General features: G+C 39.8%; 1 protein-coding gene across 7 annotated transcripts in view; it reads left to right on the top strand.

Moving 5' to 3' along the window:
- Window positions 1-10,264, top strand: part of Pde4b (phosphodiesterase 4B) — a 539,654-nt gene extending 529,390 nt beyond the window's left edge. For all 7 annotated transcript variants that reach the window (XM_058581564.1, XM_058581563.1, XM_046450949.2 and 4 more), the window contains 5 exons: window positions 1,543-1,642; window positions 3,798-3,952; window positions 4,045-4,167; window positions 4,882-5,064; window positions 7,931-10,264. In XM_058581564.1, coding sequence (XP_058437547.1) covers window positions 1,543-1,642; window positions 3,798-3,952; window positions 4,045-4,167; window positions 4,882-5,064; window positions 7,931-8,299 — 930 coding nt within the window. In that variant the 3' untranslated portion in view covers window positions 8,300-10,264. The remainder of the gene's footprint in view (window positions 1-1,542; window positions 1,643-3,797; window positions 3,953-4,044; window positions 4,168-4,881; window positions 5,065-7,930) is intronic.
- Window positions 10,265-14,525: the final 4,261 nt, after the last annotated feature.

Consider the following 14,525-nt stretch of genomic DNA (forward strand, 5'->3'; position numbering starts at 1 on the left):
CCAATTGAAAATTATTTAATTTTCAAACACAATTAGCAGGGTCCAAGCTTTGTTCTTCATTGTATTCCTGGTAAAGGGATACATTGTATCTCTGTGTCTTGTTTAACATCTGGTTTATCATACATCCTCAACCTGCTTGCACTGATCAGAATTGCCCAACACCATCACAGGCCCTGTGGAGGATCATAGAAATATACTATACAATGCTCTGTATAGTTCCTATTAGGAATAAGCATCTATAGGCTTATTCTTCTAGAAATTCAGCAAACTGATTCTCTAGGTTGAAGAAAAAGTAACTGAAAATCTCCATCAGAGGAAATCAATAATGTAGAAGCAAGGAAGAACCGTGTTCTGTGTAACTTGACAGGATCTGAAGAGATGGCCATGACTCCCTCTCTCATAGATTAACGTTTACATATTTAACAGTACAATCAGCAATGGCCCAGCCATGCTATCATTGGGCACATGGAAATGGTGGTCAAGTACTTCCAAAATGTGCTGGCCCACTGCAGGAAGGGGTTAGCCAAACCCTATCCAGTCACATTTTCAGACTCAGTTTAGAAATTAAAGATAAACTGTCCAGAACTCTATCACTTGTTTTCATATTTTCTAAGAAAAGGAATCCAAAAGACTTGGGCAAGGAGATGGAGCTAAGAGTGTTTGAATCCCCGGAAGGAAAGAAAGAGTATTGTTTTTATGCTCCTATAAATATCATGGAGCAGAACAACACCATTTATAACCCATGCAGTGTTATTGATAGGATAACTATCATGTGGCAAGAAATTGGCTATGAGTGCCACAAGCTTCTAGAAAAGGACAGTGTAATATGTCCATGAGTAATAGGGTTGGTCTTTGGGGGAGAGGTAAAAGCTGAGTTAGCATTTGAAGGACTACAAGAATAAATACCCGGTTTAAATCAATGTGCCTGGGTGGGGACAGAGACACTCTCATGACATGACATGCAGTTGTTGAGCAGTCGGCATTAAGTTTCACTTCTTGGTAACATTCTCAGATCTTGCCTGTGGTGAAGATTTAGTGGATAGGAATTAAGTGAATTAATTAATGAATATATGACAGCTTGGCACAACACTATAAATTTAGCTTTGAGTGATAATTTATTGCTTATCTTATCGAGTCCAGAATTTAACCTTTTTCCTCTTAAATTACTCAGCCGGAATATAAAGAGCAGAGCCAGTCTGACTCGCTTCTTTGACTTGTATGTGCTTGTGTTCCATAAGCACTGTGCTGCCATACCACTGATCCAAGAAACAGACATCAGGTATTCACATGCCATGAGCATGGTGCTAATGACCTTCCAAACCTCAGCCTGCGGGCTTGATGTGGGAGTGAGCTCTGGCCATCGTCCCTTTCATAACAAAGACTAGGCTGATGAACAGATTCTGCATTTAATTAAATTAGCATATTATATACATCAACAATCCCTTTCCCAACAAGAGTGAAGTGCATTACTTTCAAATGAAATTGAACAAGCAGGACAGGTGAATTGGATATGGCATTAAATGCGCTCACTTTGCTCCACAGGCCGTCTTCACCGATTTAGAAATCCTGGCTGCCATTTTTGCGGCTGCCATCCACGACGTGGATCACCCTGGCGTCTCCAATCAGTTTCTCATCAACACAAGTGAGTTCACTACTAGAAAAAGGCATTTGAGATAATTGTCTGATTCACTGCATTTCTTCCTCCTAATGTTTTCATTATAGATAATAACAAGGGTGATAAGGAGGTAATCCTTCTATTCCACTCAAACTGGGTCAGGCCTTTTCTGGATACTGTGTCTAGTCTGGCAGCTCATTGATTGGGCTACAGAGAGAATTGGAGAGGATCAGAGGGAAGCCCTAAAAAGTACTCAAAGTTTGGAAAATACATTATGAAAGGAAAGAATAATGTGTAGAATTATCCAGTAAGACTAGAAAAGGCTTGGGGATGCATACTGCAACTTTCAGTATTATGTAGGGCTCTCACACACTACATCATAACATGCTAGGGTCCTTCTCCGCTGGGGAAGCAGAGAAGCTTCAAACAGAAATAAATTCCCCAAAAAGCAATGGAATGGGCTTTCACAATTCAAGGGAAAGCCATTAAAAGTTCCACACACTCTTTTCCAATTATACAGATTTGATCATGGATTGATCTGTACCAAGGAGAGTGACCCAGCTATCTTTCGGTTTGGTCTAGCCTTAGGATTCCAATTCATACTCAAAGATTTTTGTTATGCTCAGAATGTTCAGTTTCATGCTATTGATGATTTATTCATTCCTTCAGTTAATGCTCTCTCTCTCTGTGCTGAAAATTCAGGTACTTTTTCTTCTGAGGATATTATTTATCCCATTACGGTCATGATTAACACCAAGCACTGATAGTTTTATAAAAATACTGTTTGAGCTCATTGCTATAAAAGAGTCCTTTTTGTCAGTCCTCATCCTCTATCATCAGAACGAGTAATCTGGGTTTGGGGTACACTGGTTTTTTTAAAAAACGTGTTCTTCTATTGAAAGAACATAAACTGCAGCCAGCTGCTTGTCTGCACGGGTTGCATCAGCTGGCTAAGCGTGCTTTCATGAATTAATCCAGATACAGGCCAGTTAGTGCCACACAGGCCCAAGTTTTTTGTGCCATAGCCATCTATAGATGCTTGCTCTTGATCATAGGGTGACCAGAACAAGGGAACTCACATAACTTCAGAGATCCCACCCCCTTTCTCAGGATGTAACTCAAAGCACAGGATGAAAGCAATGGTATATGAGTAACAGCACCTCTGACTGTAACACATGACGTCACTTGGTTGTTAGGCTTGTTAAGAGAAAGTGTCATTTCATGAGTTTGTAGTGCAGAGCTCTGCACAAGATTTCTGCAATTCTTCTGTGTAAATGGTGGGCTGAAAGCTGTGATTTAGATACCTAGATATTACTCTTTCTGGTATAGAGAGCCAGAAGGCAGAAATGTCAACATCAGGATTCTTCGAAAAAATTATTGATGTTTAGTGTCACATTTACTGAAATCACCAAAAAAGCTACATTCTTTGGGTAAAACAAAAATTCACACCAGCACTTTATCTTTTTTGAAAATCCTAAACTCACAATTACCAGAGATGGAGGGAAACATATATGAAAGGGAAGATAGGCCAGGCACAGTGGTACATGCCTGTAATTCCAGCTATTCAGGAGGCTGAGGCCAGAAACTCTCAAGTTCAAAGCCAGCCTGGACAATTTAGAAAGAACCTGTCTCAAAAACATTTTTTTAAAGAAATAAGAAGGGCTCAGGGTATAGCTCAGTGAGTAAGTGTCCCCAGGTTAAATCCTCATTACCACAAAATAAGTAAATAAATAAATAAAATTAAAAAAATAAAAGTGGATATAGTTTGAAAAGCTTAATATACTTGATGAAGTTTAGTGTCATCTTTACTTTGTTCTTTTCCAAAGTATGAAATGTGTGGAAACAAAGGAAATTACAAGCTGAGATTAAAAATGCAATTCAGCTACTCAAGAATGCCTTTACTTGATGTCATATTTTTCATGAGAGGTGGAGAAGAACTTGAAAAAGGATTTTAAGAGACAGTGAATTTTAATCAAAGTGAAGTCTTATTCACCAGTATCTACCAGAAGCATAGTTGAAACTGACTACTTCTGTTTATAGAGAGGCACTATGTTAAGAGGCAAGGACCTATGGGCCATAGTTCTAAAATCATCTAGTGAGAACTAAATCTGATTTCACAATGTTTAATTATACAACTTTTATTGTATGCTTATTAAAGGCATCATTTTTTCCTATCTATTAGATTCAGAACTGGCTTTGATGTACAATGATGAGTCTGTGTTGGAAAACCATCACCTGGCTGTGGGTTTCAAACTGCTCCAAGAAGAGCACTGTGACATCTTCCAGAATCTCACCAAGAAGCAACGTCAGACACTCAGGAAAATGGTTATTGACATGGTAAGAATCAACCTGTCTATATTCCTCATTTATTTTTGCCACTGTCTTACAGACTGAGTTTATCGAGAGTTTTCATTTTGCTTTCACCCAAGGTTTTAGCAACTGATATGTCTAAACACATGAGCCTGCTGGCAGACCTGAAAACAATGGTAGAAACAAAGAAAGTGACGAGCTCAGGCGTTCTCCTCCTGGACAACTATACCGATCGTATACAGGTATGTGCTGAACTTTGGTGTGTCACAAAGCACACCAAATAACATCTCGAAAAAGGAAACGCCATTCGGTTAGATACGTCCTAGGCTGCTACTACAACTTTGGACTTATTTTAAGAACAAGCTGAAGAAAATGGATGTTCAAGTTTATCTCATTTATGAGAAAAACATAACTCCATTTATTGAATTTCTTAGTTCTAAAAATAAGTTGCAAAATCTTTTTATAATAGGACATATATAACTGTTGGTGCCCAAAGCTCATAGTTTGAACCTGAATCCCTCTGACTTAAAACTTATTAGGTCTGTTTGGTTATAGATAGTGCTATCAGCTAGTCTCCTCTTTTCACAAACAGAAAACTTGAAGACATCTACTTCGAGTAATTCTTTAGATGCTTTCCAAACTGAGGAAAGGAAATGATAGCAGCATCTGAACCCCAATGTCCCTTTCAGTTCTTAAATTCAAAGACTTTCAGTTTAAGAAGATATCTTTGTCAATATCTATATCTATATCCCCTTTTGGACCCCATAATGATAAATAACCAACTCTGGCCAGCACCATTGTAACACTTTTTTTTTGGGGGGGGTGCACGTATCATAATTATAATGCAACTAAAATGTTCTTGGTTTGGTACTAAATGTACAAATAAGAGAAGGATAAGATGTTCTGGCAGTATTTACACTTAATTTTATGGGATTTCCAAAACTCAATGATTTCAGGTCCTTCGCAACATGGTACACTGTGCAGACCTGAGCAACCCCACCAAGTCCTTGGAATTGTATCGACAATGGACAGATCGCATCATGGAGGAATTTTTCCAACAAGGAGACAAAGAACGAGAGAGGGGAATGGAGATTAGCCCAATGTGTGATAAACACACAGCTTCTGTGGAAAAATCCCAGGTATTCAAAAGGAGAAATTTTTGCGATTTCTAGTGATTGTAGAACTGGAGAGTTCTATCTAGTTTCTTTATTTTAACAAAATCTCTCTCTCTCTCTCTCTCTCTCTCCCTCCCTCCCTCCCTCCCTCCCTCTCTCTCTACATATGAAATGATGAAATGACAGCCACACCGTTAGTTTCATTGTGCTCATGACTCATGAGCCTTCTCCATTACACTCAATTTCACAGGGTAGGAATTAAGTGGTCATCAGAAACCATCAATATTTGGACTGTGCATACCCAAACCATTTAGATAGTCATCTATGACTTTAGCAAATCTGGCTAATCCTTGACTACTGCTGTCTCTTCATCCCATTTCTCCAGAATTCTTATAGCTCTATCTTCAACTCCTCACTCTTGTGTCCAGTTCTCTGCTGTGGCTCTTTCCCCATTATCAAATGCATTGCCACCGTCATCAGAGGGCATCAAAGCCCTGTCTGTGTCCCCTTTCCACTTTGTAACTGTGCCTTTAGGAATATTCTAGCATTTTCCAGTTGTGTCCAAACTTACAAATTCTGTGTTCTGAGAATGGGAAATAATACTTTGAGGGTGTGTGTTTGCAGAAATACCCCAGATGCTAATAGTTGTGGAATATGTATACTATAAAGTATCTGTATTCCTACAATAGCTTCAAGACCTGCTGAAATGCTATTTTTTTTTCAGGACAACAAATGGGTTGAACCAGGTGCTATGATTCAAAGTGGGTTTATGGGATATCCAAGGTGTTTATCACAAAAAAATTGGGACTGATTTTTGTTAGCATCTAACCTCTTTCCCCACTACCTGTAAGCCCCATATTTGTATATACTTATAGTATCCGTATGTAGTTTCTTTGCAGTTAGTATTTTGTTGCTTCTTAGAGAAATCCAACTAAATTAGTTTAGAATCTGTAAAAGTGATCTAAATGCTATAAAGATTCAAGATATAATTAAATTAATCTGGGCCAAATCAAATAACCGAGAGCTTTAACTGGAACAAGATAAAATAAAAATTAATTTACATTTTTCTTACTAACAGTGATGGTTTATATTTATATGATGTTCTGTGTGGTCCCATATATTATTCTATGTGAATCCCCAAGCAACCATGCAAGGCAGATAAAGCAGGTGTTTCCCCAGTGTCCAGTGAAACAGCTGTTCTCTTCTTAGTCACCCGGTTGCCCTCCACCCAAGCTTTTTCACTCTCCATCACTGGACAGGCCTCCCTGATGCCATGACATCACCCCTCAACCCACCCCCACCCTGCTCTGGTGTTTCCCACAGATGGCCTCTGTTGAACTTTATCTGATTCATCTGGCAGTAAAGAGCTCATGGAATTTGTGTGCTCTTGGAATTTGTGGGTTCTTTCATCCCATGAGCTAGGAAATAAGCAACTAGCCCCTACCTTTTAAAAATGTCCTAAGCATTTCTTAGCAGCAGCAAAAGCAAATGAGGAAAGGAAATGACAGCACTGTGTTCAGCTCACTCAGTTTTCTCCATTGCCTTGAGCTGATTTCTGGTCCCTGGAAAACACCTTGAAAATAGTCTCAAATCCATTAAATATGCATAAAGAAGTAGAAGGGAGGAGGGATGAAGTGTGGGCAGAAGAGAAGTATCTGACTCATCCACAGTCAAGTTGTCATAACCAATGTCAATCAGAGATGCCCCAACTTTGGTGTGAATCTTGTTTTTGAAGGCTAAGAAAGAACCAGATATTTGAAAGAGTCACATATGATCAAATGTTATGTATATTGTAACAACTTGAATATGTCGAATGACTGGACAAATACCAGAATATTAATAAAGGAAAGTTTCCAGTGGAGTGGAAAGATAGCTATGTAATGTCCCCTGGGGGCCCTTGCTCATCTCCCCCTGAATCCCAAGCCAGTATCTCTCTAGCTCCCAAGACCATGACAGGGGAATTCCATTCCCTCATCCAACTACTGTCTATTCTCTCTCTCTACCTGCCCCCACCCCCACGTTTCCTGTTTGTCTGACAATGTAGAGGTCGACATGAGGCCACATGGCTAGCTCCTGCAGGATGCATAGCCCCTACACAAACCACAACAAAACCATAAGCCTTGGATTTATTCACAGGAACACCAGCAAAAGGAACTGCTTGATTGTTTTTATTTTCCTTCTTTCTTCTGATGGAAATGACTATGTGTCCTATGTATCCAAAACAATGGCAGGCATCTCCACAGAGGGGATCTTTGTTTGTTCGGGGCTTGAGTTATTTTCAAGCTTTTTTTTATCAAACTCCTCTATAAGTCAGAAGCATCCCCCAGAACTTGAGAAATTCCAGAGCAGACAGATGCCAGCTCCTGTTGTTTTGGCACAACAGCATATTTTGAAGTTATCAGGGAAAGAATGTTGAGTCAGAACACTCTAGACCTGGGGCTGCCTTCTTCAGAGAATGACTCACAGAGTCCAAGTAGTGACACAGTCATTCCCAACACTAGTGTTTCAGCCAGTCTTCTTACCTGGCACATGTAAAAGGAAAAGCAGTGTGATATTGTGAGAGCACAGCCTTTGGAATCAGACAGAGCTGAGACTCAGTTCCAGCTCTATCACTTACTAGTTATGTGACCTCTACAAGATCTTTAATTTCCTGAGTTTCTTCTTTTGCAAATGGCAGACTACAATACTTACTTTGCAAAATGAAAAGAGATACTGCATATATTGCATCCAGGGTAGGACCTACCATAGAGAAAGTACTCTGATAAAGCAATAGGTATTACTGACCTCTCTGAGGTTGGAATGGCTCTCTCTTAGCATGGGAACCAAGACTGCTTGTTTGATTTTCAAGGGTCCTTTGCAATGACAGATGTATAATCTTGTTTTTCTCCAGGTTGGTTTCATTGACTACATTGTCCATCCACTGTGGGAGACCTGGGCAGATCTGGTACAACCCGACGCTCAGGACATTCTGGACACGTTAGAAGACAACAGGAACTGGTATCAGAGCATGATACCCCAGAGTCCCTCCCCACCACTGGACGAAAGAAACAGAGACTGCCAGGGTCTGATGGAGAAGTTTCAGTTTGAACTGACCCTTGAAGAGGAGGATTCTGAAGGACCTGAAAAGGAGGGAGAGGGCCACAACTATTTCAGCAGCACAAAGACACTTTGTGTCATCGATCCAGAAAACAGGGATTCACTGGGAGAGACTGATGATGTAGAAATTGTGACAGAAGACAAGTCCCCGATTGACACATAATCTCCCTGCTCATGTGGAGATGAACATTCCACCCTTGACAAGCATGCCAGCTGTATGGTAGGGCCAGCCCATCACCAGGGCAAGGCCTGCACAGGACAAAGGTCACCTGGCCTTTGTAGTTACTTGAGTTTGGAGCCAGAATGCAAGGCCATGAAGCAAATAGCAGCTCAGGAATCCCGTGGTTGACTTGCCTGGCCTGCAGGCTTGGTGGAGAGCTGAAGTTTTATGGTAGTGGAGGCCAGTATCCCATCGCGACTCAATGGCTTGAAAAATGGAAGACACAAAACTGAGAGATTTCTCTGCACTAAGTTTCGGGACCTGTCCCGACAAGTGACTGAACTCACTGATTAATAACTTCATTTCTAAATCTGCTCACCTGTCCCCTTGTCTGCCAACCTGTGTGCCTTTTTTGTAAAACATTTTCATGTCTTTAAAATGCCTGTTGAATACCTAGAGTTTAGTACCAACTTCTCCACAGATAAGTGTTCAGAGCTGACTTACACTTTTTTTTGACTCTTTCTGGGGGGGAAAAAAAAGGAAAGAAAATAGTCTTCCTTCTTTCTTGGGCAATATCTTTCGCTTTACTACAGTTAACTTTTGCAAACAGACAGGAAGGACACAGCTCTAACCACATTCTACTTCCTTCCCCTGTTGTCCAGTCTAGCTCCACAGTGGTCCTGGTAACCCAGCTCTGTTTGCCTGCTTCTAACAGTAGTTTTTCTCTAGGGTCTCACTATTTTGCTCTAAGCAGAATAACATTGAACAAAATAGGGGATGAGAGGGGGATAGCTGTATTGTTCACCATGTCAGCCTGTATAGCACTCAACTTAATAAGGCAGTGTGCCCCTTGTGTCCTGAAGCCTCTGTGCCTCTGTGGGTTGCACAGCCCCATCCTGTTCTCTGCCTACCCCCTTCACTCCATTATGCTAGTCACTCCATTATGCTGTTCACCATTTAACGCTGCCATCTTCCTCTTGCACTGCCTTCTGCGCTAACACCTCCATTCCTGTTTATAACCGTGTATTTATTACTTCATGTATATACTGTAATATTTTGTAAGTTATTAATTTATATATCTAACATTGCCTGCCAACGGTGGTGTTAAATTTGTGTAGAAAACTCTGCCTAAGAGTTACGACTTTTTCTTGTTATGTTTTGTATTGTGTATTCTATAACCCAAACATTGCTTAAGAGAGACACAGGCCCCTCTGCACAGAGCACAGGGATGGGCCTTTTGCTAAGAGGGCCTGCCCTCTCCCTGTCTGCGTTCCTAATACTGCACAGCCCCTTTATGAACAGGTTTTGCAAACAGGATTCTCATATTCGATACTAAAAGGTTTATACTGAGCTTTTATTTTGTATGGTTTGATAGGGGTAGGGGGTGATGGGACATTGTTTTTACCCATGTTCTATCCAAGTCTGTGTACGCATGAGTTGGGTTATAACCGGTTTCTACTATAATTGTGGCTTCGGTTCAAAAAGCAACACTACATTTGCTCACAGATGATTCTTCTAAGTATTCCCAAACTACTGACTTTGAAGAGCTAGCCTCCTGCCTGCCACTAAGCAAGAATGTCATGTTCCAATTCATTCTGAAAGAAAATGATAAAACAATGTGAATTTTTATAATAAAATGTGAACTGATGTAGTAAATTATGCGAATGTGAAGCTTCTTCTGATAACACTTGTTAGGCCTCTTCCTGGTGTCAGTTTCAGTTTGTAAAATATGTTTCATGCTTCGGTTCAGCATTGTGACTCAATAGTTTAAAAAAATGGCACAAATGTGCATGACCAATGGGTTTGTATGTCTATAAACACTGCATTGTTTCAGGTGGACATTTTACTGTTTTCAAGTTTCTCACAATGTATGTTATAATATTATTATTATTATTATATATTGTGCTCAGATGCATTCCTAAGAGACTTTTATATGAGGTGAATAAACAAAAGCATGATTAGATTAGACTGTAGGCCCAATTATTTTGTGGTTAGTTCTGATGTATTAAAGCAGATCTTGTTTCCCTCTCTTTTCTCCAACTGTAACCCACAAAGAAAGTCAAACACTTTACTTGATCAACATCAAACTGGGGTTCTAGAATCTATTACCAAAGAATCCCACCTCTTAGCAACTGTTCATTCAGCTCAGAGGTGCAGGCAGGGAGGAGGTGAAGAAAAGCACACACACACAAAAAAAACACTTTGTTCATCTTGAACCAGCTTTGAGAATGTGATGTGTTGATACATAGAGGACATCCTCCGCTTGGCTGGGTGCTTCAGAAAAGTGAATCAGAAGCATAGCACATTAGCTTAGTGTAGTCAGAGAGACTCACTGATTCCCTCCACACAGGACAAATTTGAGGTCCAGAGTCATCTTAAACCACAATCCACAGAGCTGGGATGGACTTTCATGGTCTTCTCAATGATCCAAGGACTATCTTGCTAGTTGTATGGTTAAGTTTTTTCTTTCTGGAAAGAACGAGCATAAGCAAAGCACATTTAAATGTTTCGTTGAGATCTTAAAAGTCAGCATTTTAAAAATTTATACAGAGGTGTGTGTGTGTGTGTGTGTGTTTTGGGGGGAATTTGCAAAAAAGAATCAGTGGGTCACACACTGTAATCCCAGCAATTTGGAAAGCTGAGGCAGGAAGAGCAAAAGTTCAAGGCTAGCCTGGGCAACTTAGGGAGACCCTGTCACAAAATAAAATTTAAAAAGGTTCTAAAGGTTATAGCTCAGTGGTCGAGTACTCCTGAATAAATCCCTAGAACTGGGAAAAAACAAACAACAACAACAAAAAAAAAAAAAAAAACAAGAATTGGCAATGGTTCTTACTATAAGTGGTAAGTAGAAGTAGTCTATAAACAAGTAGGAGGGTGTGCTCTGATAGAACTGCACTTAATAAGCTGAAATTACTGAATTTCTTTGCAGAGACAAGGGAAGAGAAGCCAGTGCTGCAGAGCCAGCATCCCCAGGACTTTCCACCACCCTTGACTTCTGATGATACCTCACCATTGTGGAGCTTCCACTGATTTAGTGACCAAAGTAGGTTGCTTATAAGTGCTACAGGCATGATTTTTTAATATGCCTATAGCTATAAATATTTGCAAGTCTTTTTTTTCTATTGAGAAGGAGGTCCTTAACCCTTGCTACAAATGAGGATCACATGGAAAATATATTTTTTTTTTAAAATACTGATGTTTGGGCACCATTCTCCTCCCAGATTTGTGATTGAAGTGATCTTGGTGGAACCCAAAGCATCAGATTGTTTAAATTTTTCCCAGGTCATTCCATTGTGTGATTGGAGTAGAGAATCACAGTTTCAGAACCAAACCATGCTTGGAGCTATGGCTTTCACTCATGTGTCTTTAGACATTCATTTTGCACCTATCATGGCCTGCATGGCATAGTCAAGAAATTTTTGATGGCAATTTTGGTTATGTTCTAGTTTTCTCTTTCCAATGGACTTTTCACTTAACTTCCAGGTATGATGGGACTAAACGATGTTACTAGTTTCTTACCTGGGAATCTCATAGGGTTTTGTTGTTGTTGTGATGGTGGTTATGGTGGTATATGTGTGAGTGTAGTGCAGGGAATGAACCCAGGGCCTTGTGCACATTCAGCAAGCAATTCTACCACTGAGTTACATCCCCAGCATTATCCTACATGGAAATCTTAAGAAGAGTCAGGCCAGGACTTGGGAATCCAACTGGTCACAAGCCAACTATAACCTGTGAGGGCAGGGACCATGCTGGGTGCTTTCTCCCCTCTCTACACTTCTAGCACCATACCTCATGGAGAGTTAATGCTCAAACATTAGTACCTGGCCTATGGTATGCATTAACAAATATTAGCTGTATATAACTAGAGGTAGCATGTTTTCTACCTTGTAGTTTCATTTACCATTTTTCATATGACTTTCATTCACAGTTCTGGTCAACTTATCCCGGGTTTGCTCAAATAACAGTGTTTCCTTAGGTTCGATGTCCCAGAACCAAGCACTGTATTTCCTTCATGGTAGGGCACAGTGTAACTCTTACCCTTATTTGTTCTGGGCACTGTTCCAAAGCCCAAGCTTGTATTCATTTGGGGGATGTCAGTGATTCACCTGGATGATTCATAAGGGGCTTATAGACAAACAAAACCTTCCAGGTCTTTTCACATGAACCACTCCTAAACTGAATCTTCTCAATTCTTTTACTTACGCAATTGAATTTCTGAACCTTAATGCACAGTTTATACTTTCCTACTTCATTTCATCTGAAAAACCAGTAGAATACAGGAAAGAATTTTCAATTGGGGTATCAGATTGACCTATTTGTAAATTCCAGCTACATACACCTTTGTGACCTTAGAGAACACACTTATTTGATCTTCAGTTTTCCTTTCTGTAAAAATGAAGAATGATACCTACCATCAAAAGTTTATTTAGGAAGACTGAGATCACTTCGATGCAAAGAGTCTGACACATTCCAGGCATTGAATAAATGAGATTTATTAGTATTATTAATGCCCTACTATGATGGTTAAATGAGATAACACTTACATGGAAAAAAATTTTCATATTATTGGATGCTATTGTTTGGGGCCTAAAATATTATTTAGAATTCTGATTCTGATAATTCATTGACTCCAATGCTCCCTCAACATCTGTAATCTCATCTTTGATAATAATATATTTTATATTTTCATTAACATTGTAAGTACAAATGGTAATCAGGATGGTACATGGAATGGAGGAGTGATGAGTCACCTGCAAACTTTCAGATCAGCATTCTCCTCCTCAATCCTAACTGACTGAGAAGAGAGATGATAGCATGACTTAACCATTAAAGAACCAATGCCAGCTACTTCTTTCTTGAATAGAGCCTACTAAACATATATTAATAATCTGTTCTAGGATTTTTCCATACAATTGATGCTATGTTTGGCCAACTGCAGTGCCAGACTCTTTCTAGAAAATGGAAAATTCTCCCAGAATTATGGCCTATTTTGTTTTCTCTCTAATTTCTCAAATAACATCAATTATGAGCCCAAAACACATTGTCAATTCCTTTCAATGGCCTGGGAAATCACATGCTTAGAGACATAAAACCACTTAAAGGGCAGAAGTACCCCTTCTGCACTTTGCTTTACCTGAGTCCAGCAGGAGAGCATGGTACTTGTGCATGCTGAGGTAAGTGTGCATCTCCCTTTCACTGAGGAAGACAGTCCTCCATCAGGCTTATAGTTTCAGGAGGGGTGCTCATGGAGCAGTGAAGGAGGACAGGGGAGCCTCTACTAACTCATTTTGGTGCTTCAGCACATACAGTTAAGTAAATCAGTAAACGTATACTGAGTCTGAAGGGGTAAGAAAGGGTGTTAATTCTTTTCTGCCCATCATACAAGATCACAGCCCAAAGCCCTATAACAAATGACAGATTAAGAGAAAGAGCTTAACAAGTTTATTTGACCATTGTTTTATGTAACATGGAGGCTTCAGATTTGAGATCCAAAGATCCAGGGTGACTATCCATTTTTATGCTTATGTTTGATGGAGCAGGGGCAGCTAAATAGAAATATAATTGGACAAAAAAATATAATTTAGTCTATTTGGATTCTTCATGGCCATTCCTCTGCAGCATTCCTTTCTTGTGGGTATGGAAAGAACCCTTTCTAGGAGGAAGATTTTATGGTCTACAATCAAACATGATAGACCAGAGATTTTGTTATGGACAACTCTGACCCAAAAAGGTGGAGGAAAGTTAGAGTAACACTTTTAAGCTTTATGCTGGCTTGGGCGTAAAGGGGTCTGGTTTCTATGAACCACCTTGGGGAGGATGAATTCTAGTTTCTACAGCCTGCCTTGGAGAATGAGAGGTGAGAGATGGAGGGTGTGTGTTTGTGTGTATGTGTGTAGGGGAAGGTCAGAGAGGAAGTTTCCTTCTGCATCTGCTCCTGAGGCCTTCACTTTGGGGTATCATTTTCTAAGCCCTAACCATCTCCCAACATTTTCTAAGCACTATCTTAAGACATATGCCTGTGCCTTACATATTGGAGGATGTAGAAAAACAGATGCACAGATAAAAAATTCAGTATCATTTTAAGAAGTGCTAAACTAGAGGTAGACATAAAGAACATAATGCCTAACTTGTCTGGTGGGAGGTAATCAGGAGTATTTCTCATTAGGAGTCAAAGTTGAGTCTTTTTTTTTTTTTTTTTTTTGGCCCATCATAAAAGATCACAGCCCAA

This window comes from Marmota monax, unplaced genomic scaffold (genome assembly GCF_021218885.2).
Source record: "Marmota monax isolate L192 unplaced genomic scaffold, Marmota_monax_Labrador192_F-V1.1 WCK01_AAM20220418_F8-fsc00023, whole genome shotgun sequence".
Taxonomy (NCBI): domain Eukaryota; kingdom Metazoa; phylum Chordata; class Mammalia; order Rodentia; family Sciuridae; genus Marmota; species Marmota monax.